Source organism: Pleurodeles waltl, chromosome 9 (assembly GCF_031143425.1).
Source record: "Pleurodeles waltl isolate 20211129_DDA chromosome 9, aPleWal1.hap1.20221129, whole genome shotgun sequence".
Taxonomy (NCBI): domain Eukaryota; kingdom Metazoa; phylum Chordata; class Amphibia; order Caudata; family Salamandridae; genus Pleurodeles; species Pleurodeles waltl.
The window spans coordinates 1,079,048,785-1,079,074,741 of NC_090448.1; the positions used below are offsets into that span (position 1 = coordinate 1,079,048,785).

At 45.6% G+C, this 25,957-nt stretch overlaps 1 protein-coding gene across 1 annotated transcript in view; it reads right to left on the bottom strand.

Moving 5' to 3' along the window:
- FANCM (FA complementation group M) overlaps nt 1-25,957 on the bottom strand; it is a 666,273-nt gene that overhangs the window by 26,455 nt on the left and 613,861 nt on the right. Inside the window, exons 21-22 of the mRNA XM_069208717.1 lie at nt 16,686-17,270; nt 3,714-4,101 (exon numbers count right to left, since the gene is read on the bottom strand). Of these exons, the coding sequence (XP_069064818.1) occupies nt 3,714-4,101; nt 16,686-17,270 (973 nt within the window). The remainder of the gene's footprint in view (nt 1-3,713; nt 4,102-16,685; nt 17,271-25,957) is intronic.

Genomic DNA, 25,957 nt, shown 5'->3' on the forward strand with positions numbered 1-25,957 from the left:
GGATGTTAGCAGGGTCTTTTTGAGGACTACTGCTTGTCCTCTGCGAGTCTTGTTATGTGGTTTCAAACAATGACTAGATACCTATTAGTTTTCATCCTAACAACTTTCCTTGCTGCCTTTCTAGCCATGGGAGATCCTTTATCTGAGTATTTGTGCACTTTACCAAAAATCATTCATTCAATCAGGGGAAAACATTTAATGTAATGAATTTTAATGAAGATCCCAAGATGGATTTCTCACTAAAATATTCCCCACTCCAGCATAATAGGAATTACAGAGCACTGAGGAGTTCAGTCTTTTACTATAACAATGTTCATCCATAAGCATCCTTAACTCAGAAGAGCCATATAGGAAAGCCCACTTATCATCAACAAACAGCTCACACACAACATGGATCATCGGAGTACACCCACAAGCATAACATTTTCATGCATACACTAGAAACAATCTAATTCAACAAGGCAGCCACAATGTGAGAAAATGTTCCACATCACAATGATATGAAGTACAAGGGTTATAGCAAGGTATAGTGCATATAAAACAGCAACGTGCATGAGCTCATGCAAGCTAGTACACCACATCATTGACAGATGAGCGAATAAAAGTAATGAAAGGAAATGTCTTATGTTGGACCGGACAGCATTGGTCACTCCCCAACTTTCTGTCTGCCTCTCTCCATTTTTCTGACACTGTGTTTAGAACTCTGCACACTTTACCACTGCTGTCCAGTGCTAAAGTGCATATGCTCTCTTCCCAAAACATGGCAACATTGGTTCTTACCCAATTGGCATACTTAATTTACCTGTAAGTCCCTAGTAAAGTGCACTACATGTGCCCAGGGCCTGGACATTAAATGCTACTAGTGGGCCTGCAGCACTGACTGTGCCACCCATATAAGTAGCACTTTAACCATGTCTCAGGCTTGCCACTAAAAGGCCTGTGTGTGCAGTTTCACTGCCACTTCGACTTGGCATTTAAAAGTACTTGCCAAGCCGTAAACTCCCCTTTTTCTACATACAAGTCCCCCCTAAGGTGGGCCCTAGGTAACCCACAGGGCAGGATACTATGTAGGTAAAAGGCAGGACATGTACTTATGTGTTTTACATTTCCTGGTAGTGAAAAACTCTTAAATTAGTTTTCCACTGCTCAGAGGCCTGCTCCTCTCAGACTAGCATTAGAACTGCCCTCATATACCTTTGAGTGGTAGATTCTAATCAGGAAGGAGTGGTCCTGTCATGTTTGGTATTGCCGGAATGGTGATAGAAAATCCTGCTTACTGGTAAAGTTGAATTTAATATTGCTATGTTAGAAATGCCACTTTTAGAAAGTAGGCATTTCTCTGCACTTATTGCCATCTGTGCCTTACAGCCTGTCTCCAATCCACATCTGGTCTGTGCAAGCTGACAGCTCCCCTTGTGTATTCCACTCAGACTGCCATAAACAAAGGACACTCAGTCACATCTGCATACTGCATGAGTCTCCCTAGGCAGGAAGGGTGGATGGGCTCCCTCTTACATTTCAAAGGCCAGTGGCCTGCCCTCACACAAAGGACTGATAATCCCCCACAGGGATCCTGGCAGACAGGACTGGGCTGAAAAGGGAACTTGTGCACTTCAAAACCACTCTTAAGTTTCCCCACTTCAAAGGCATTTTTGGGTATATAAACCTAGTATCTGACCCCACCAAATCAGACACTTCTGTACCTACAGCTGCACTCTGTCAGAGGAACTGCCCGGATGCCTAAAGGACTCATCTGAACTGCTTTGCTGAGAAGGACTACTGCCCTGCTTGTTGCCCTGCTTCCCTGTTGGCCTCTGACCCTGCTGGAAGGACTCTGCCTTCCTCCTGAAGTGCTCTCCAAGGGACTGGATTGAGTTTGCCTCCTCTTTCTGAAGTCTCAGGGTCAACAAAGACTTCAACTCCAAGAAAATCCTTGTGCATCGAAAAATCGATGCAACGCCTACAGAAATCGACGCAAAGCCTGACTCTCGGCTGGGAAATTGCTGCACCGCCGACCGGAACAACGCACCACCGACTTCCCGACGGGGAATTCGACACAGCGCCTGCCTTGCGATAGAAAATTTGAGGCATCGCCTCCCGGATCAACGCAGCATCTGCTCCTTCTACCAGCGCGTCAAGGATTTCCAATGCATCGTAGTGAGGAACCAAGGCTGCGCTAATGAAAAACGACGCAACCCCTAGTAGCGTGGAAAGAAACGATGTATCATCTGTGCCTCGCCGGAAAATCCCATGCAACACCTTATTTTTCCATGCATCTCCTCCTCTGCAGTCCCCGTGTATCGTTACTTTTGACACACCCCAGGTACTGTGTGTTACAAAGAAACAACTATTGATTTCTAAGGATTGAAACTCTTTTAAACCTTTTAAAAGTGGTATTTTAACTTGTGCTTATTGCATTTTTGTCGTTTTTACCTTATTATATTCAGCTAAATATTATCTATTTTTCTAAACCTGTGTGGTGTATTTTTGTGGTGTTTTCACTGTGTTACTGTATGATGAATTGCACAAATACTTTACACATTGCCTTCTAAGTTGAGCCTGACTGCTCAGTGTCAAGCTACCAGAGGGTGGGCAGAGGATACTTTGGACTGTGTATACAAGTGACATAAAATAAAGATGCACTCATGAAAATTTGCATAAACACATTAGGAGTACCAGGCCAATAAGAACAAAAGTAACAGTCCGGTAAATAGGGTACTACAAGTTCTTGCCATACTGTTTGCCAGTGACAAATCTGGGGAAAAACACCGGAAAAGGCGTAACCACAATTTTAACAGTTTGCTTACATAGAAGGACTCGGACTAAAGTGATCACCCAAATGCACATTTGGTCTCTGGAGGGAAACGCTCCAGTTTGGTTTAGTGGAATGCATCCAACTTTCCAGAGGAACACAATCACAGAAACCAAATAGAAGCACACCATCTGTTTCACTGAGCATCTGGTTCACATTCCTCTTCTCTCATGCCTAACTGGTTAAGGACAAAGACAGAAGGTGCATCAGTGAGGGAAAAAAAGCTCTCCATCGACATTGCGATCTTCAGGACACAAATTTAAATCAAGACAAGGTGACCAAAGGGCAGATCAAGGCCAACTCAACCATCCATTTCTTTCAAAGTCATTAAATTGAGTATTACGAGATTGAACTATATACAGCACTTAGAAATCGTAGAGATGTGAAAAAAAATTACAATATTAAGGATTCTTCCTAGAAGTTCTGTGGATGCCAAAGCACCACCCTCTATCGGTGATGAAGTTGACACTATGTGTCCATCTCACTGGAATGGATGACCTGGTTATTCGAAGGGTGAGGAGTTTCAAAGGGTACAGGCGTGAAACTCTTTTTCTCGATCCCCTGCTTCTCTTAGAAAGAGACACAGGGGAAGCAAAAAATAAAGAGAAGGGGGCCTAAGGAGTGTACCCATGCTTCAATGGAGGATACCAGTTTGGAACAACTACTGCACATTCCCCACACTTTAAAACCAGATCCGTCCCTCTGACGTGAAAGGAATGTGGAAGGGCTGGGTCAATCCTTATAGCCAATGAAAAATCCCTTTTAAGTCCAATTCAACATTATTATAAAAATACTGTAACACCAGAGGCTCCAACTTCTTAAGCAGGCCAGTATTACTGGGAAAAACAAGGCGGGGAGGGAGAAGACACAGAAAACAAGAATTATATAATTAAACGGTTACCTGGTTTAATCCGATCCTTTTCCACAATCAAACAAATCCTTTCAAATAAATTCTGCAGATGCTGAATCCGCTCGATCAGTTTATTCCTGTTATTGCAATTTACAAATTCCGACTGCAGTTTCCTTTCTACTGCCATACGGTTGCTCACAATATAATCACAACCATTCAGAGAGCAGACCTCTACTTTCACGGCATGAGCCATCTTCAGGCACGAGATGACTTCCGGCCCAGAAGAAATCTCGCGGCTATCCGCAAGGACACAAAGCATGCTGGAATTTTCGGTTAGTTTAACTGAAGAACTTGATAGGTCGGAAGCTGTTCTGTTGGAAGCCGATGAGCAAGAAAATGTCGAGTTCTCTGAACTGCCGCCTGTAAATGAATTTACTTCCTGCAAGAGAATACAAAGAGATCTTGACAATACTACTGGAGACGCTCAACGCACTGCGTTTTGCACAATAAAAAAATACATCATGTTTATTTTTTCGTCCACTTTTTTTTAACCATCACAATGTCTTCTGACCAATCTACAGATGACTACACAAAGTTGAACAGAGTGTGGCTAATAATGAGCAGAGGTTATGGAGGAGGTGACAAAACCAGACACATTTATAAGCTCTTTTAAAAAAAATAAGAACTATCAGAAAGAAGTGCCCTAATAACCAACAGAACAAGTCACCTTCAGTAAAGATCTTTCTGGTGGACACTATAACCTCAGACTCTACTTTTAGCATCTCCTGGCTCTAACTACAGATTCCTTGGTCTTGTACACCGGTAGGGGGTGCTATTGGCCTCTGTCACAACTCTGGACAGGACGACTCAGAACCTCGAACAGGCGTCACCCCCTGCCCACTAACGTCAGTTCATTAGCAGAAACGTTCTGTGCCTCTTCACATAGAGTGACTAATGGACAGCATATGAACTCTATCTCAGAACTTTATTACCTACGAAAAGTCCACCCTTCAGAACGGAGAGGAGGGCGGGCGGTGAAGCATCTGCAGTTAAATAGCGTATCCACCAGAAAGAGGGTTACCAAATGTAAGTAACTTGTTCTTCTGTTGGAGACTTTAAACCACAGATTCTTCACCATTTGAAACAATAAAAAAACAGTACCTTCACAAAGGTGATGGTTAGAGGAGAGGGTACTACATCTACACCAGGGAATTCTCCAGAACCAAGTGCAAAATGGCTGTCCCTGCCGACCAGAGTCGATACAGTAATGTCTGGTGAATGTACTGACGGATGCCCATGTAGCAGCTTGACAGATGCCCAACAATGGAATGCCTGTAGTCAAAGTGGGAGCGGCCTTTGTCATAGTAGAATGAACCTAGAAGCACTCTGGAGGTTCCTTTTCCCGTTATGACATAGCAAATCTTGAACTCCACTTCTCCCAGTTAACCTCCCCAGAACAGTGCGAATGCATTTGTTATAACAGTGAGGTCTGGCTGAGGCACTTGGAATGGCCTGCCGCCAGTCAGATTTGTATCCACCATTACCACTGAAAGTCCTGACTGCTTTATCCAATATACACATGTTGTACAATAGGACTGCCCAGTGTGGCAAAGGATCCACTGCAGAGCCTACGTATACCAACAGGCATGAGGCACATGCAGTATGTACAAGACCAGGAGACCAAGAGGCCTCAGAATCATCTGAGCCAGAACAAGGACTAATGCCCGAAACATCAGAATCATACCCTGAATGTCCCTGACTCTCTCTGTCGAATATAATTGGACATGACTCAATGCGTTAGGGCTGGTTTCAGACCACTGAAAATGCACACAAATTGAATGACTGTCCTTCTGCCCCTCTGATTTGTCCTCACTACAATCCCTTCCTTTACAATGACTTCCCTTTAGGGACCAAGATGGACGTGCCAAAGATATTTACCTTTGCTTACATTCATTAACATCTTAATACCACAACCCCCTATGCCTCCCAGGCACCGTCCTTTGCAGTTTTGTTAGAGGAGAAGTATATATGCATTTGGTCCTGAAGAAGCGTCACAGGATCCGGCTGGACCATAGAGACGCAAAACATGTTGACCCTTTTCCAGGGACGGTCTGGTAGTTCCTCACCTCCCTTTTCCTAATAAGTGTGGTTGAGAGTGTTTGATCATTATCTCTATTTCACTCTCCTTATCGTTTTTAATCTTGGCCTGCACCCTCCATGGATTAATAAAATTGATGATACCCTTAGGTTTGGGTCTTGAGCCAATTTTAGCCTTTAGTGTGTCTCTCCTTTTTCCCTTTTTTCTTCCAAACTCACTCTTGGGGTCTTGGTGTCATTGAGAAAAGATCTCCGGCAAAGAGCCCCCCTACAGGGGGGTGCCCGTCAGACATTGCAGCGCCGGTCTGACGAGGAGCAATTCCGATGATGAAGCATGACACCCATTCGGGTGTGTGAGGACTCTTGCTCCTAGAATTAGGACTTCCCTGTGTTCTTTCTCCTGTCACTTTCTTTTGGAACAGTGTATCTTGATTTTTGTTGCATAGTATTAGCTGAGGGAGGTCATACACTGGACCATTATTCCTCCCTATCCCCCTATTTTTATTGCTCAACTTACTCAATGTCTGGACTAGTGTATTCTTTTATATTAAACCTTTCAGGTCTCATTGGCTTTATTGTCAATTTTGCTATTGGCAAGTTCAGCTTTGATCAATCTGTTCCATTGTGACGATACAGGATATTGTCTAAGCCCTCTGTTTTCTTCAATATGGAGCATTTTGCTTTCCACTCATGTCTATTTTAGCACTTTAATTATTTCTTTGTTCAACGATTGAGACATTTGAACCCCCAAGGCATTGCTATTTTCCTTGTTGCTAATCATTGTTAGAGATTTTTTAATTTAGCACACACTCTCTCACCTTGCAGGTGATGCAATAGACCTAAATAAACATCACTGAATGTCGTGTACGAATTTCTAGGTCTTGAAAAATTAATTTCTGCATCAACAGGAGGAGGCTAGGGAAGTGGTAAAGGAGATGGAGGTCATTATAATTTTAGGCAGCACAATGCCCTCCCGTCATTGTCAAAGGCAGTGTTCTCCAGAATGCTGCACAGAGGAGCAAACCAGCAATTGGACATCTATGTCTGAATGTTACACCCTTGTTCTCAAGTAACAAAAATAATTATGTCCCTAATGAACGAGTTACTTGCCTTCAGTAACGCATTATCTGAAAGAGTCGATATCTAGCTGCAGATTCCTTACCTTAGAATTTTCCAGGCATCAGACTGGATCCACAAACATTTGCGTGAGCAGTACCCCTGCGTGCCGTTGAGTGGCTTCGTTTGGTTCTGGCGTTGGCACCGGAAGTGATGTTGAGGTCACCTATATGGGCGCCACCCAGACGCACGGACGACTTTTAATGACTTTCCACGTCAAAAGCGCAGAGCCATGAAGTGAAATGACAAATGTGTGTCAAAACTAGGGCCCTGAAAAGGGGAACAACCCCAGCCCTAGAAATCTGTCCACAGAGCAGGGAGGCATGGGTGAGTCTGGAAGGAATCTGCAGCTAGATATTGTCTCTACCAGATAATGCGTTACCGAACGTAAGTAACTTGTTCATCTGATAAGAGACTTCTAGCTGAAGATTCCTTTGAATAGATACCCAAGCCATATCCTCCTGGTGGTGGGCTGTAGACAAATTTACTTACACTAAGAAGTCCTGCACGACCAAACGGCGAAATGCCCATCCCTGCGAACCTGACTGTCCAGGCAGTAGTGTTTGGTAAACCTGTGCAGAGATGCCAACGTTGCCGCCTAACCGATGTCAAGGACTGGAACTCTGCGTGCTAATGCAGTGGTCGCAGCTTTAGCTTGGGTAGAATGAGGACGCAAACTCTCAGGGGGTTGCTTCTTGGCCATGGCATAGCAGATCTTGATACAGAGAACGACTCAGCGTGAAATGGTTTGTATCTGTACTGCCCAACCTTTTTAATCTCCTATATACCCCAAAAAGAGTAGGTCATTCACCCAAACCTCTTTTGTGCGGTCAAAGTGGAACAATACGCTCTTTTTGGGTCCAGACGGAGTCGCTCCTCTTCTTTAGGGGGATGTGGAGAAGCATAAAAGGTGGGCAGGGTGACAAATTGCTGCAAATGGAATGGGTTCACCACTTTTGGGAAGCAAGAGGTCCAGGTGCGAAGCACCACTTTGTTAGGGAACACTATAAAATAGGGATGGTTGGATGATTAAGCCTGCATCTCACTCACCCCTCCAGGCAGATGTTATCGCCACTAGAAAGGCTGTCTTCAAGGTAGGCAGCTGGTAGGGACAATTGTGTAGTGGCTCGAAAGGCGCACACCTGAGGTACATGAAAAACAGCTTCAGGTCCCACTGAGGCATGATGAAGGGCGATGGGGGAAACATATGTACAAGCCTTTTCAGAAACCTATTCACAATAGGGGACTAAAATATAGAGGGTTGGTCAGGCAGCAGCAGAAAGGCGGACAGAGCAGACAGCTAACCCTTAGGAGTACCCAGAACAGAGCCCTGCTGGGCAAGGGTAAGAATGAATAGAAGAATATCAGAAAGAGAGGCAAAAAAGGGTTGATAGACTTTTCTGTACAATAATTTACCAATTTTTGCCATCGGCAGGCGTATACAGTATTGGTGGCGGGACACCTGGCTGCCAGAAGAATATTACAGACTTTGGGAAGAAGGCCAAAAGCTATGAACTGTCAACGCTCAATTGGTGCTCAATCTCCTTGGAGAGTTGACAAGTTCAGGTGGAGGACCCGCCCCCACTGCTGCGACAGAAGATCCTCCCGAAAGGGAAGCCTGATCGAAATATCAATGCTCATCTTCAGAAGCTCGAAATACCAGATTCTTCATGCCCACTCCAGAGCCACAAGAATGACTTGACCTCGGTTGTTCCTGATCTTCTTGAGAACTCTTAGCAGAAGTGGTAATTTTTTTGGGGGGGGGAGGGGGTGGGGGGGAAGAAGCCTGAACTCCACTCTAGACAAAAAGCATCTCCGAGCGAGTGCCATCTTGGAAACTCCAATGGGCAAAACTGCTGACCTCCCGCATCCTCCTTGGAGGTGAACAGATCTAACCAAGGCTTTCCCCACAGCTGAAAGAGTACTTGAGCCACCTCTGAATAGAGACACCACTCATGATCAGGTAGGCATCAACAGTTGAGTTAGTCCACCCTAGCATTCAGAGAACCTGCCAAGTGTTGAACCACCACGGTTCTGCCCTGCTGTTCCAGCCATGTTTAAAGGCTCAGGCCCGCTTGACAAAGGGTCCATGACCCCACCCTGCTTGTTGCAGTACCACGTGGCAGTGGTGTTGTTTGTGAGAACTTGCACTAACTTACCCCTTGCCAATGGGAAGAAATGCTTTCAATGCTAGCCAAAATCACACAGAGATCAAGCAAGTTTATGTGGAGTCCAGAGTCCTCTGATCTCCACCTCTCCCAGATGGCCCCCCCTATTCCAGGAGTGACGCATCTGTCACTACTGTCAGATCTGTTTGGGGAAGAGACAGGAGTCTGTCTTTGACCCAAACAAAGTCTGTAATCCACCAATGCAGGTCTATTGCAGTTCCATCTGAGATCTGGACCATGCAAGAAAGATTACCCTGATGCTGCGCCCACTGGAACTTAAGGTCCCACTGCAGAGCCCACATATGCCATCTGGCATGATTCACCAGCAGGATGCAGATGGTCATGAGGCCCAGCAGCCTCAGAGTCATTCTCACCGAAATCCAGGGCAGAGACTGATATATCGGTATCATAACTGAATATCCTGGACTCGCTGCTCAGGAGGATAAACCCAAAACCGTACTGTGTCCAGAACAGCTCAGATGAAAGGAAGCATCTGAGAAGGAGTCGGGTGTGACTGTCACATTAATAGTGAACCCCAGCGAACGCAGGAGGTTCACTGTAGTTTGGAGGTGGGAGAAAGCCTGGGGCGAGCCCGCCTTCAACAGTCAGTCGTCAAGGTAAGGGAAGACAAATTCCCAACCTGGGCAATCACCTTGGTAAACACCCAAGGGGCACTGGTAAGGCCAAAGGGGAGCACGGGGTCAGAATTCACTTTCTCCATGTCCTCACACAGCTTGGGAAGCCTGTACAGGACGGTGGGTGGCATATGGCTGGCGTGCCCCTTTCGTAGCCACAAAAGGGGCGAAAGGCAGAACGGGGTGAGGTGTCACTGAGAGGCCCAATGACTTGGTCACAGCCCACAAGTCCTTGAATTGCTCCAGCACTGGATCTGCCCTTCTCTCCTAAGAGACGAGTCTCTTCAAAGGGCATGTCCATAGGGTTGGCTTGGACATTCCCCGAAAGGCCTGATGTTTTCAGCCAGGCGTGGCGCCTCACGGCCACTGTCAATGAAACTGCTCTGCCCAGCGAGCCAGTTGGCCCAGGCCTCCTCCGGGTCCTGTGGCAGCACGTGTGCAACTGTATCCCACAGGGTATGGGAATAACGGCCCAACAGCCATGCAATGTTAACCGACTGCAAGGCTAGGCTGGTAGAAGGAAGGTACCATGGGAAGTTGAGGCTTGGACTACCAAGCTCTCAGGGGTGGGGTGTTGTGTGAGGAAAATAGGATCACCCATTGATGGTGGCGGACAAATGTCCTGTTTACAGGCGTGACTGGGCTGGGACCAAGTTCCCAGCAATACATCAGTCACTGCCTCATTAAAGGGTAAGAGGACTTTGGATGAGGAGCCCCATGCTGAAGCACTTCCATCAAGAGGTTAGTCTTGACTGCCACTGAAGGAAGTTCGAGGTCAAGGCACTCCGCTGCCCTCTTCACCACCATTGCGTAAGATGATCCCTCCTCCGTAGCCACAGTAGGTGGAGAGCAAGCCAGTATCTGGAGAGGTGTCCAGTCCACTGGCATCTCCTAGCTCCTCATACCAGTCCAAATTTTCTCTAGGGGTGTATAACTGATATTCTAAAGGGTCCAGTGACCCCTCCCACTCTTTTTAATGACTTGCTGCTCCGAAAAAAATGCCCAGGTAATGACTTAGAGCCACTGGGTTTTGTTGGCACCAGATTGGCCTCAATCGATGCTGTCAGACTCCAAGCCTTCTGGGAAGAGAATGGGGCTGACATCACAAGGACATCAGGATTGGCACCGGAGAAGGTCACATTGGCACAACAGGCATCGATCGGGAAGACTCCTTTTGAGCCAAGGCCAGAGCCATTGTTGCAGAACTTAATGGCGCCTCCTGTGACCCTGCGGGGCCCGAAGGCACTTCAGATGGGTCAGCCAGCTCGAATATGTGTCACATGGCCTCTAAGTCTTTTATTTGAGCGTGGATTGCTCCGGTTCCTAGAAACTGGGGAAGGGCATGGAGTCAGACTTGGCAATGGCTCTGCAGAAACATGCCTGGAATACCGATATTCCTCACTCATCACACTGGGCGACATACAAGGTGAAGTCAAACGCAATTTAGACTTCTTGTTGTTGTCCCCCCCCCCCCAAACCCCCCTCCCGAGTGTCCCAAGGACCTCAAGTGTGATGACAAGGACTTGGGGCTGCTGGAGTGGTCTGCGATCTTCTCCTTGATCAGGACTGTGATCTCCTAAGAGTTGCACTCGCTGGCATCGACCGCCAAGCAGCAAGCAGCTTTAGGGACTGCTCCCCTTAAGGCCTTCAATGCCATGGCCCAGCAGTCCGAGCACGACTGAGTCGTGGTCGCACTCGAGACACCATTAACAGACCAGATGGGGATCTGTAACCGACATGGCACAGTGTCAGGCACCACACAGCTTGAAACTTGCCAAAAATAGTCGTTGAAAAAACATGTAAAAAAAAAAAAAAAAAAGACAGAGTGGTAGCTCTTCTCTGAATCAGAGCTAACTGGTGCGGAAAGAAAAGAACTGACGTCCGCTCCTGGGTGGCGCATATATAGTTGACCGCACCAACAATGTCGCCCGGAACGGAACTAAGCCACCTGATGGCATGATGAGGTACTGCTCACACAAAGGTTTCCAGATCATGTCTGACGCCTGGGAAATTCAAAGGTAAGGAATCTGCAGTTAGAATTCTGTATCAGATGTATACCTTCATATTCCTTGTCCACACAATTTTGATCTAATCCCTGCATAGTAGGGAAGACGCATTATTTTGTCCAATTCACCTTCAATCCCAGTACATGATGCCTCTTTTTTTGGTGCTTATTCAAGCCAGCGGTGTGATGACTTGCAAAACATTAACATCTGGTTCCAGATTGGGGGGGATATTCAATGTCTAGCTGGGCAAATAAACATTTACACTGCTTCCACATATAATTATATTTGCCTATTGAATATGGTCCACATAAGCCACCGAGTCATTAATAAATAGTGTGAAGATCTTAGGGGCCAGGACGCACCCTTGCCGGCCCCTCCTTCCCCCCAAAACCACCCCACCCCCCAGATCCACTGGAAATGGGTCTGTCATTTCCCCCCAACTGCCCACATCTGACTTGGGCGAAGTTACTTTCATGGAGTCTCATGATTATCTTCAACAAATAATGAAGGAACCAGATATCAGCTAAGATCTGCCACAACTTAGGGTGAGATATGAGGTCAAAAGCTGATCTAAGATCAACAAATACCACATAAAGAAGCTCCTGCCCCAAAAGGACAAACTTCCAAAATAGCTTCTGGAGCAATAGTACCCGCTTTAATGTGATGGTGCAATCTCTAAATCCAGCTTGTTGTGTGATTAATATCTGTGAGGCAGTCATCCATTCTTGGAGTCTGAACATTATGACAGGCCCAGAGAGCTTTTGGGTACTGTCTATGAGGATGATCGGCCTGTAATTTAATGGAAGATAGCAAGCCCATTTCTTAAAAATGGGAATGATCTCGGCTCCTGGCCAGGAAGGGGGTATTGATGTGCCCTTCATGATGGTGCTAAAAATTAGAGCCAGATAGGGGCACCATACTTTGGGGTTATCCAGAAAGAGGACCCCTAGTACTTTAATCAAGCCCTGGGGACTTTTGTTGGACTAATTTACTAATTGCTTGCAAAACTTCTTCATGGGTGGTAATGAGGCCCTTGTTCAAAACTTGGAGGTCGGAAATTAGTATTGACCCATCGGCTTCCCCACAATCAAAGGATTTAGATGCTTGGTTGAGGGGTTCTGTCAACTTAGCGATGGAGTATAGGCTCGAAAAGTGGGCAACCCAATATGTCGCATGTATGTGATTTTCTATTGGGAAATGACCCTCCATACTACCAGTCGTGACAATGTTCCATAACGATCATGAGTTGCCTCTCTTTGCAGCTGCTAACAGGCCCTCTCCCATTTCCTAGTGCCCCATTCCTTCTTGGCTTCCACAATAGTGAGCTTATAAAGCTGACTAGACACCTGCATTTTTAACTTATTTTGAGATTTATTAGCACATGTTAATGTCACTCTAGCATCTTTACACTGCTTACTATACCAGATTGGGGGAGTGGGGGCTGTCTCTCCTGACTGAACAAATTATTTTCTCGTAGAAAAACCTTCTAAGATTTTTGAACATTTGTGAGTGATTCAACTTAAGGTTGGTCCGAAATTCCCCCTCCCCAGCCAGCTGTTCCAGAAGCAAAAATGTTTATCCTATGCCTTCAGTGACCTATTTGTACAAATAGCAGAGGGAAATTGGAGAATGGGATACACACCATTTAACTCTAGGATTACTAGTGGACAGGACCATCCTTCTATCAAAAGGCTCATTATGTGCTGGGCTTGCAGCAGGGCTGGTACCCTTGTATTTAGAGTTAGTGCATTATGGTTGCTGTCCGTATGTGGAATGACAATCATATCAATTAAATTAGGCTATAACTGAATTTCAAGCAAGATGTAATCTATCAAACTTGTGTACTGCTGCTGGTTAAGCGTGTGGTTGCCCTTATCGGAATTAGACCTGTCATTACAAGCCCTTAAGCCCTGATTTAAAGTGAAGGCATCGGGTTGGATTGCCAGGGAGACCATTTTTTTCCCCAATGTTGGGACGGTCAATTCTGGTATGGGCCAAAGGTGGTCCTCCTCTGATAAATATGACCTATGTTGGTTGTCTAGTGGCTCACACTGGCAGTTCAGATCTCCCCCCACAAATTTAAAAACCTCAACTGGAAGAGTTGTTAAGTGGCCAGATTGCAACTCGATTACACCTGACACCATTTTACTTGCTGTGGGCCTGCAATAAATATTATAAATATGACAAATTACGTTGTTATGATAGGTCATGCTAATGCAAAACAAGTCAGGTGAATCAAAAACTATTTACTTTATAATACATATCAAGGTAGTCTTGACCCAAATAGTAATGCCCCACAACGGTCTGCCTTCGCCTGAAGAAATAATCGCTCAGCAATAGGGAGAAAATCCAGATTGATGCAAAGGGATGAGGGACTATTTCTCTTGGAATAAGCAGATGTTGAAAGTGTCAATAAACGCACACCACTCAGGGATACCCAGCTTGGATTAAGACCTGCTACATTCCAAGAAATCAATTTAAGCAAATAAGTGGGACCCGCACCCATTAAAGCATAATCATTATCACAGCGCGATGTGCGCCCAGCCCCCACTTGTCAATCAATGTCTGCCAATACTTCAAACTGATTTTGTGTCATTATCCCAAAAGATGAGACAGAAGGATGGCTGGGGGCAGTAGCCACAGGGGGCACTTGAGGGGGCCTGTTGCAGGTCCTTTTAATCCAAAACGGATTTTTATAAAAGTAACCCAATGGTAATTGAACAATTCCCTCGCAAACTGCTGGTTCCCAAAATGGACAAACAATAGATGAACTTATGTTGGGGTTTTAAAATTAACAATGACAAAGTCCCCTTTTCGATCCATGGGCCTGGGTCCAATCCAACCCACCCTTCTGGTTAGCAAGATGTTACCGGCCATGTGTGAAGGAAAGTTTCTAAAGAGGCCCAACCAATTCAGGGGTTATTGAACAAATCGTTATGAGTCTTCCTCTGATACTTGCGTAAGGGAGGGACTCCAGATAAAAGCAACACATAAGGGCAGGCGGCTGGGGGAAGTTTGATCACACTCTGATTTACTAAACGACCACGCGACTTCAGACCCTCAGAGCCCGGTCCCTGAACATTGTGGGCAGAGTGATACCTAGCCGGCACCTTCAAGATAAAAATGTTCTGGGTGTACAGGCTTATTTGAGATTTAGCCACAAATGTACCAGGATCATTCTCCCATCTTGGGTTAGTGGCTGAGGGCCTTAAATAAGCCTGATGAACTGGCTGACCCAGGAGAGAAGTAATTTCTAAAGTATCTCTGGGTTAAGTGTCTGCACGTGTGATTCCACTGGGAGCTTGGAATTCTTAATAAAAGACTCAATTGCTGCCTTTGCAACCCTTGCAAAGACTGGAGCCAACTCTGCCTGCAACATGCCCCTTAATTTGTCAATACTGCAGTTCAAAAGATTCTTAATTTCAAGGGACTCCAATGGCAGAGCTCTCGGCAACTCACCTGCAATCGAACTGTCAAGGGCAGCTGAAATGGATGCTGCCATACTACATTGTAACGGGCCAATCATCTGGACTGCTGTTTCCACTGTTCGCGACTTTACTGTTCGTGTGTGGCGTTTGATAGCTGCGGAAGGGCAGGTGCCTGACCTCAGGCTTCGGGTCACAATAGCAACTGGGGAGGCAGAGGTAACCGGGGGAGAGGAAGAAATGAACAACTTGATGCACTTGCAAGTGGGGAATCAGGCAAGCTGCTTAAGGGGGCCAGTGCATTGCTATAGCTGAGTGACAATCTGCGTTCGATGAGGTCAATTTCATCACTGATGACATTTACAGCCCTCTGGAACACCCTATTGTTGGAGTTGATGTAGAAAGGAGGGTTAATATACCAGGAGCTCCGTCTAATTTTCCTTTTTCTGTGTTATTCTGGCTAAAAACCAGGATTAACCAGTATCTGGATAATTTCTATAAACCAAAGGGTAAACCACACGTACCTGCAAAAATGAAAATCAAGAGGGGTTGCCCATCCAAGCTTCTTCCAGGCTCTGACAGGCCCACCCTTTGCCCAGGCTTCGTCCGGGCATACCCTGCGAATATCCCGCGGGGAGACTGATGGCGCTTTAAGCACTAGTACTGGCTCCCCCCTTTCCCAGCTGAGGCCAGGGCAAGTGCGGTGCTACCTGGGACGGAAAGCCCTACCAGGGAGTTCAGGCCAGGCTGTTTTTTAGGCACGTCCGTGCCATGGGGAGACTGATGGTGCTTTAAGAGCTACTGCTGCTCCCCCACCCCTTCACAGGTGAGGCCAGGGCAAGAACGGTGCTCCCTAGGACCAATAGTCTCACTAGGGAGTTCGGGTCAGGCTGGCCTTTTAGGCGCATACTGTGCTGAGGGGAGACTGATGGCGCTTCAAGTGCTTGTTCCCCCCACCCCCCTTCCTCATTTCAAAGCTGAGGCCAGGGCAAGTGGGGTGCTCCCTGGACCTGAGAGTCCTACCAGGGAGTTCGGGTCAGGCTGGTCTTTTAGGCGTGTCACATTTCAGTGTTGGCACAAAGGCAGATGGGTATAACTGGGGAGAAATAGGATGTAAAAGGGGAGGTCTTTGTTTTAGGATGATAGAGGTAACGCCAATACAGTGGCCTTGTATTTGCGAAGCTCTAATGACAGTTGCTGTCCGGCCTCTTTCCAGGTGCCAGAAATTAAAATAAGCAAAAAAAATATATATATTATGTTGGTCAGTCTTGAGTCAATTAATACAGGTTAATAATTAGTATAAGGTTGTACAGTTATGCCCGTCCCATTGTTATACGTGTGTATGCATGATTATTTAATGTGTTTGATGTACTGTATGGAAATTTGTGATAATCATATATTGTGTAACTTTTCAAATAAGATAAATTGTGTAATTACTAAAAGCAAATACATCCATGCACGTATTGCTCTGAAAAACAAAACTTGCCAATAGCCTTCTCAAAGTGCAGTTGGTTTAAGGAGCTATGACTAACATTTTAAACCACACAAAGCGTTCATTCTCTTCAACAAAGCATACCGTGCACGTGGTCTGCGACTTCGAATGATTCTTCCTCAGGCTCGCACTGGCCAGCGTAGCTGTGTTATCTGGCTGAAAGTCCAAGACCTCAGAAACGGAAGCTTGCATCTTAAGTCGGGCCTGGCACCGGTCCTTTAGGGGAAGATTGCTGGAGTCCCCCCCAGGGTCCGGAGGCTTTTTGAACCGTATGGTGGGACTAACGGGTAGCGGCTTTAGAAAGGTGGCCTGCCTCTGACCAAGTGTTTGAGGGTTTGCTTTCAAATGCACAACAGGTGTCACTTTAGTGGCGTTCTTTAGTTCCGACTCTTCCTCACTAGAGTCATCTGGGACAATAATTCGGGATATCTTCTTTTTCGGATTTTCAATTTCACAATTTCGCTCTGCTTGTGCCTGTTTTATTTTCGCCCTGCGTCGAGTGCAGTACTGCTTTCGCCCACCAATAAAACTGTCTTGATTAAGAAGGTCAAAGTTAATAATGGCGGCATCTTCCTCGTCGCTGGAATCCATCTTGGACGCAACCTCCTCTTCATTGCCTTCTTGAACACAGAAGCTGTCCTCCAAGTAAGTCTCATCCTGTTCAGGAACCTGGAAAGAAAATGACATTAAATGTTAAACTACAAGAGCAGTTTCTTTTTGTAACATTTCAATACCCGTAGCTCCTTTTTGCCGTGTTATCTCTGAGGTTCGTCCCACTTGATTCCATACAAACATCGGAGAGCAACAATGCTAGCTTCGCAAACTGCACCTTATAAATAAATACAGTATATAGCCTGCCCATCATAACAGTATTTTAAAAAATAAACCTGGTAATTAACAGTCTAGTCTTTAGGTGTAAAAACAGATCACAACATTAAGCATCCAAAGAGGAGAAACATTACGTTTATATATAGACGAGATGTCCAACATATGTCGGGGGCAGGATCCAAGCTAGAATCAGGATAACTTGATAAAACAAATGTTAAAAGGCCAGAATATACCTATAAAGTTAAGTGATCATCTGGAAAATCCAGGTGCTGTCCTTCAGGATTTAAGTTGGATAAACCTTCTACATAATTTTTTGATATGTCAACGCCTGAGAAAAGGGAAACGCAGTGAACGAAGACTCCGTAACAACGAAGTCGTGGTTAAGGAAAGCAGAACAACGCTTTCCTCAACCACGACTTCTTGTTTTGTGCCTTAACCACGCATGTGCTTAACAACGCACATGCGTGGTTAAGGCACAGAACAAGGGAGTCGGCTGAGGAGGATGACGTGATGGGTCAGGTAAGTGGGGTGGGGGTTTGGGGTTTTAGTTTTAGGGGCGGGGGTTGGGGTTTTAGGGGCGGGGGATCAGGGTATTTTTAGTTTTAGGGGTGGGGGGTTGGGGTTTTAGTTTTAGGGGTGGGGGTGACGGGTGGTTTAGGGGCGAGGGAGGGGTATTTTTTAGTTTTAGGGGCGGGGTGGGGTTTTAGTTTTAGGGGCAGGGTGGGGGGGTCAGGGTATTTTTAGTTTTGGGGGCGGGGGTCGGGGGTTTTAGTTTTAGAGGCGGGGTGGGGGGTCGGGGTATTTTTAGTTTTAGGGGCAGTGGGGTTTTAGCTTTAGGGGAGGGGGCGGTTTAGGTTTAGGACGGGGAGGGAGGGAAGGGGTATTTTTAGTTATAGGGGCAAGGGTGGGGGGGTTGGGGTATTTTTAGTTTTAGGGGTGGGGGTAGGGCGGTTTAGGTTTGGTGGAGGGGTATTTTTAGTTTTAGGGGCGGGGTCGGGTATTTTTAGTATTTGGGGTTGGGGGGTCAGGTGGTTTAGGTTTTTAGGGGTGGGGGTTGGGGTGGTTTAGGTTTTAGGGGCGGGGTGAGGGGTTGCGGTAATTTTAGGGGTGGGGGTTGGGGTGGTTTTAGGGGTGGATTGTGGGTTGGGTAATTTTAGGAGCGGGTGGGGGGTTGGGGTTTTTAGGGGCGGGGTGCGGGGCTCGGGGTAGTTTTAGGGGCAAGGTGTTGGGGTGGTGTTAGGTTTTAGGGGTGGGGTTGGGGTGGTTTTAGGGGTGGGTTGGGGGGTCGGGTAATTTTAGGGGCGGGTTGGGGGAGTTTAGGTTTTAAGGGCTGAGTGGGGGGCTCAGTGTAATATTAGGGGTGGGGGGGTTTAGGTTTAAGGGGTGGGGTTGGGGTACTTTAGGTTTCAGGGATGGGGTTGGGGTTGTTTTAGGGGCAGGGTGGGGGTTGCTGTAATTTTAGGGACGAGGTGGGGGTTGGGGTAGTTTTAGGGGCAAGGGTGGGTGGTTGGTGTGGTTTTAGGGGAGGGTCACAGTAATTTTTAGTTGTGGGGGTGGGGGACCAGGTGGGACGCATGCTGGAACCATGCATGCCTATCACTAATGCCTTTACCAGGAATGCCTTTACAATGAAAAATCGTTGTTAAGGCATTCGTGGTAAAGGCATTAGTGGTAACAACGCGGTCGTTGTTCCGACCTCGTTGTTCAGGCATGCGTTGTTCCAGCATACGTTGTTCTGACATACATTCCTGAGAAACCCCCCCTTGTAAACAAACATGGCAATACTAAGGAGTACTTCTACTGAGTAAAAGGGCATTGATTTCTCCTCCTCCTGTTCAGGGAAACTTGAATGAGGAACTTAGTTGCCTGAAGCTACAGTATGACTGCTTTGGATCCACGGTATCATATGGAATTATGTTAGACAGTCGGTCCAGTGATAACATTTTGTATAACTGGTCTATAGCATCTAGAGTGTGTCTTGTCAGTGACAACATCTCAGTACGTTCAGGCCAAAGAAAGAACTCTTACATCCAACATAGGGTCTTGTGGTCGAAAGAAGGCAGAAATATTACAACCTGCTAAAGCCACTTCCCAAGACTCCTTGCATTAAAATCCCAAAATATTATTATTATTAATGGTCCAAATATTATAAACAACCAAACAAAGCAAGAAGAGAAATCAAAAACCTGGCAGCCTGCATGTACATCTTGAGATCGAAAACTTCAAAATCTTGTTTAGAGGTGACAGGGAAAGTTCTAAATAGTAAGAGGTCTTAGTAAAAACGAAACCTTTTCATTCCTGATCTAAGAGGCCATAAAAGTCGGAGTGTAAACAAAATGTAAATAGGGTTTTTAAGCACAGTCCTTGCTCTTGGCTGAGACTTTAAACAGCACACAGGAGGCAACTGATAGGCAAAGGGCGGGGGAGTGATGTCATTTTGCTACCCCTAGCATTTTGATGAATCAACACATATAGCACAATGCAGATAACAGTGCACCTCTGCATTCACTTAATACAGAAGGAAGTTACTGCTCTGCCCAGGAGCCATGTGTCAGATGGTATACCTTACCACCTTATCTGATATCAAACACAACACACCCAACTGAGAGCTGGTTAAACTATTATTTGAACCTTTTTTGCTCTCCCTCTGTAAAACTCATTTAAAGAAAGATTTGTGGGGACAGCCCAATTGTTCAAAAGGCGACGAATAGAAGTTTGGTCTCACCGCATCTCTGAGGAGTTCAGAAGGGTTCCCAACGTAGGACGGCTGTTCAGAGGGTAAATCAAGGACTCCATGCTTCTCCTGGTGCATATTAGGTACCAAAACAGGAGCGTAAACTCACTTAGCTATGGACAGCACAGAATGATAAAGTCATCCTTTTGTCCTGATCATCCCCATGTTTTAACTGATACTAGTGGTTACTGACTCTGACTGTGTCCTAGGCTCTGCTAACCAGACTCAGGGCTAGATTTCTGTTTAAAAGGGATATGCAAATTAGGTCTAGTTATAATTGGCTACGACAACTTACCTGCAAGTACCTTGTATATAATAGGGCATGTAGGATTAGAGGCCCAGTGGATTTAATGCACTTCAGTGTGAACTGATGTGGTGCCTGCTGTCATTTTAAAGACAGCCCTGCTTTGCAGCCGACTTATAAAAATAAATTACATTGAAATTTGACTATGGAATTAAAAGTAATTCCAAAGTATCAAACTACCTTATTTTGACATATAAGTCACCCCAAGCTCTCCCCTAGGTGCCCAAGGGGTAGGTTGCCTTGTAACTATAAGCAGAGAGATTATAAAAGATGTTTTACATGCCCAGGAGAGGGAAAACTGCCAATTTTGTTTCTCCTCATTGTAGTGCATTAGCTCCATAGGCTAACGTAGGAAAACTTTATTAAAGTATAATTATCACTAGGAAAGAGCTACAAATTACATTTGTAGACTTAAAATGATAGTTAAAGTAAATCCAACAAATTGCTACGGTAAGATTTATTAGAACTATCACTGAAAAGATTTGATAAAACCTGATTTTCTGATGAGCCAAAAACTAGCCTTCAAGCAGCTCTTCTCTGATTGGCCAGGCTCTGCCAGGCTGAGCCAAGCTGCCTTAATGAGGTGTGAAGTGGCCTGCAGTGACACAATGGGACATCTGGTGGGTGCAGATCTACAAGCTACAGAGCAAAAGGCAGGAAGGGGGCTGGGTAGTCAAACTGGTCTTCAAAAGGGGAATGACAATTAGGACCGGACACAGGCTTGCCCCCACTTCCTGCCATCCCAGCCAGATGAGAGCCTCAATGATAAGATTAGCAGAGGGGCTGGAAGGAGAGTGTTAAGGGAAATCGGCCACACCAGTGGGATGGCTTAGCTAGATCTCAACCTCCAAGAGAACGGTTCTCTATTTTGGAGTTTGAAAGAATAGTGCTTACTGGGATAACTTTGCCACACCCAGAGGGTGGCATCCAACACCCCACTGGTTAGTGGTGCCACCCTGCTTGCCAGCCCACAAACACAGAATATATATGGGAGAGTTGCCCAGAAACTCAGATCATTGTCTGAAACTACAAGAAGAAGGACTGCCCTGCTGGAACCCTGGTCTGCACCACAAAGGACTGCATTCTGCACGACTGTACATGCTGCACACTTAGGAATTACAGCTCTAAGGACTTTGCCATGCTTCCAGAAGTGAAGGAGTGGACTCCCTGAAAGCAACAGGTTAAAAGAGCTTCACCTGCATCATCCCCACCAAGAGGAGCCCAGCTGACCACCTTTAGCTGGACTTTTTAGGTTTTGCCAGATGCATTCTGGGAAACGTAATCCCAACATCTCAAGGACCATCTCAAAGCTTCTAGACCCTTGGATTGGTGTTGTGGACCAAAGGAGGACTTCTGGAAGGAGAGCCATAAGTTTGAAGACGTTTGAAGCAACTTTGGAAAAAAGCTCCAAAGGTGACTGACCTGTCGACGAGTCAAGTGGCTGACGTCACACTGAAACCCAGCCTGAATTTCAGGTCCGTCCCGCTGAAGCTTCAGAGCTTTTCCTCATTGACGAGACTTCCAGGAGTTGACTGGGAGCTCATGCTGAGCCAAGGTGACAACGCTGCATCGAATCCCGGACTAAAGCGGAGCCTCACCTGACAATGAGAAAAAGGTCTAGAAAAATGACTAAGTCCGAAGGTAAAACTTTGATGGAGGCCTCCCCGCTCAGTGTATCTGAGTTGGAATCCATTGCGGTCAGCCTCAAAATGTGACTTGGTCCCGGTCAAGTGCGACCAGATGTCCTCGGTTGGCACTATTGGTTTTTAAGCAATAGAAAGTAATTTTTTTTAAATGTATTTGTTAAAAAAACATATCTCCAGTTCCCTAATTGGATTTTTGTCATTTTGGGGTCACTTTAAAGATAAATATATTTCCTATTTTTATAAATTGGGTAAGTTGGGTTTATATTGTGTATTGTGTCTTACTTCTTTAATGTTTTGGTGCTTTTAAATGCTTTAGACAATTGTCTCTTAAGTTAAGCCTGCCTGCTTGTTACCAAGGGTTGAGAAGGGGATTAATTTATTGAGACCTTGACTGGACCTTATATTGCGAATGTGGCCTTATTACTAGTGGTGGGTACCTACCAACCCATACTAATAAACCACCTTCCAACAAAGTACATTACTTCAAGTGGAGAAAGCTGCACCGAAAAGGAGAGGGCTCGCTGATACCTACCAGAGCCAGCAGAGCAAGCCACCACCGAATGGGAGGGGGCTTGTTAGTACCTGCCAGAGCAAGCAGTGGAGGCCAATATGTTCACCTATGTGCACTGCCAGGCATTTGAAACAACAAAGTGATGGAAGTAATGTTTGAATTAATCTCCGGCAATGGAGATTGTTTGAAGCCGCTTTCCAATCCATTGTTTGTTGCCCACTCTACTACTCCAGACAGATACCAGCCTGAGGTATGCAAGTCAGTCTAGGTTCTGCTCTGGTCAGATCTAACAGTAGAATGAAAGCGATCTGGAGTGGTTTGTATTACAGTCTCGACAAGACATGGCACTGCAGTATGGGTGAAGGATTGCAACAAGTTTTACATTTGGATGCAGGGAGTTGTACACCCAACTAATCAAAGCTATCTGCAAATGCATGTTGCTCCCGTTTTTGATGCAATATTTTTAGATTTTCCATGAAAATTGTACCAGGGTAATATTTTTTTCAATCTAATTTTGTAAGATAATATTTGTGGGCCTTTATTTTCACACAGAAGCACACACAGAGTCTTGCCCTCAGTGGGGTGCACTCAACCCCTTGGCCTTTTGCAGCACAGATAATTCAAGTGTATCCTTTAGAGTCAAGCCCTGCGAGGGAGCTTTTAAATATACTTCCCGTCTCTGAAAGCTGAACGGTTCCAGAGTCCAGTTCAAAAGGTACAGAAAAGGGAGCTAAGGGAATAGGGTGGTATATTTACTGCCTGGTACTGCCAGTCAGTGGTCCTATGTTATGACCTGGTAGATATCAAACCTGCAAACATCACGGCGGAAGGAAATGTTTATTGATGGGTAGAAAAATGGTAGAACATCAGAAATGAAATTTAATTTCTTCATTAAATAAATCAACACAATTACAAAAGTATGGCAGGAAGATATCTTAAGTTGTCATGTAATAGTTACCACAAACTTTCGGATAACTGATATACTTTATGCATAATTTCACTTGTTGCATATAACTTGTGCTAATGTAAAACTTAGGCTGACCACCCGTCTGTAATTTTCATGGGCTGCCCGTAATTTAGCCCCACCGGTCATTGCCCGTGATGAAAGGCTTAACGGACAGCATTTGTCTGTAATTTTAGCCTTTCATCTAAAGAACAAAATGTAATTAGAACAGATCAGTTTCCCCAGTTGGAGCGAAAGGGAGGGAGTCCTGTGTGCTATGCAGGATGGAGGGGCAGACAGATAAGAAACAGGCCTTCTTGCAAGGGGGTCTCCTTCCCTAAAGAAATGCAGATGTGCGCAACTGGTAAATCTGCAAATGCAAAGGGGCTTGGAAACCTGTATTGACTTTAACCAAATGAGTCACTTGAAGCTTTCACATTTTGTAGCAGCCTATATATATATATATATATATATATATATATATATATATATATATATATATATATAATAATAATGTGTGTAATGCATGTTTACAATAAGGATTTACACATTCACAGTGCTTTCAGGGACCTCGGTAACACACAGTACTAACAAACATTGGCAAAGCCAACAGGTCTAATCTATGAGTTATTGGCTTTGCCAATGTGTTTTAGCCACGTTATACACCAGAGTGGCTGCTGTTCAGCATGGCTAAAAGTTAGTAGCATAGAGGAGAGTGTCACAGAGTGGAATGGCAGAGTAGAGTGGAGTGGAGTGGTAGAGTGTGTTGTGTTTAGGAGTAGCATACTGTGGAGTTGTGTAGAGTGGTATATAGTGGGGTGGTATGCAGTGGAGTTGACTGATGTAGAGGGCATTGGTGCAGAGTATTGCAGAATACAGTGGTGTAGAGTGAAGTGTCATTGAATGCAGCGGCATAGAATTCAGTGGCGTACAATGTAGTGTCATAGAATGCAGAGGCATAGATTAGAGCGGTGCATAGTAGAGTGCAGGGAAGCAGAGTGGAGTGGAGCAGAGTACAGTGGCATAGAATGCGACGGCGTAGAGTGGAGTGGCGTACAACAGAGTGGCAGAGTGTGCAGTAGTGTAGAGTGGTGTATAGTGCAGTAGCGTAGAGTGCAGCATAGACTTGAGTGGCATAGAGTGCAGTGGTATGGAGTAGTGCAGAGTAGAGTTGCCTAGAGTGGAGAGTAGAGTACAGTGCTGTAGACTGCAGTGGCGTAGAGTGGAGTGATGCAGAGTAAAGTGGCATAGAGTGTACATGCAGTAGTGTAGAGTGGTGTAGAATACAGTGGCGGAGAGTGCAATGTTACAGAGTAGAGTATCAGTGCAGTGGTGTAGAGTGGAGAAGAGTGGCATAGGGAGCAGTGGCATAGAGTATAGTGGTGCAGAGTAGAGTGCAGTGGCGTACAGTGCAGTAGTATAAAGTGCAGTGGTTTAGAGTGCAGTGGCATAGACTGGCGTGGGGCCTAGTAAAGCAGCATAGAGTACAGTGGAGTAGAGGTGGCATACAATAAAGTGACAGAGTGCAGTTGTGTATAGAGTGCAGAGTAGACTCGAGTGGCAAAGAGTGCAGTGGGGCACAGTGAAGTAGTGTAGAGTGGTGCAGAGTAGAGTATGGTGCTGTAAAGTGCAGTGCCATAGAGTGGAGTTATGCAGAATAGAGTGGTATAGAGCGCAGTGGCATAGAGTGTATTGGTGCAGAATGAAGTAGTACAGAGTAGAGTGGTGTAAAGTACAGTGGCCACGAGTGCAGTGTTGTAGAGTAGAGTGTCAGAGTGCAGTGGTGTATAGTTGAGTAGAGTGGCATAGAGAGCAGTGGCATGGAGTACCTAGGTGCAGAGTAGAATACAGTGGCATGTAGTGCAGTTGTTTAGAGTGCACTGGTGTAGAGTGCATTGATGTAGAGCGCAATGGTTTTGAGTGCAGTGGGGTAGAGTGGTGTAGAGTGCAGTGGTGTAGAGTAGATTGCTTCAGAGTAGAGTGGAGTGACAGATGCAGAGGTGAAGGGTAGAGTGCAGTGGCATAGAAAGCATTGGTGCAGTGGCATAAAGTAGACTGTTTCACAGTAGAGTAGAGAGGTGCAGGGTAGAGTGGAGTTTCATGGCAAAGAGTGTGATGGCACAGAGTAAAGTGGTGTAGAGTGCCATAGCACAGAGTGCAGTAGTGCAGAGTAGATTAGAGTGACGTACAATGTATTGATGTAGAGTGCAGGGACATAGAGTTTAGTGTTACAGAGTAAAGTGCACTAGCATAGAATGTATTGGCATAGAGTGCAGTGGTTTACAGTGCAGTGTTGCAGAGTAGCATAGAGTGGAGTTGTGCGGAGTACATTGGTGTTGCCTAGAATGGAGTGGTATAGCGTGCAGAGGCGCAGAGTGCAGTGGTGTAGA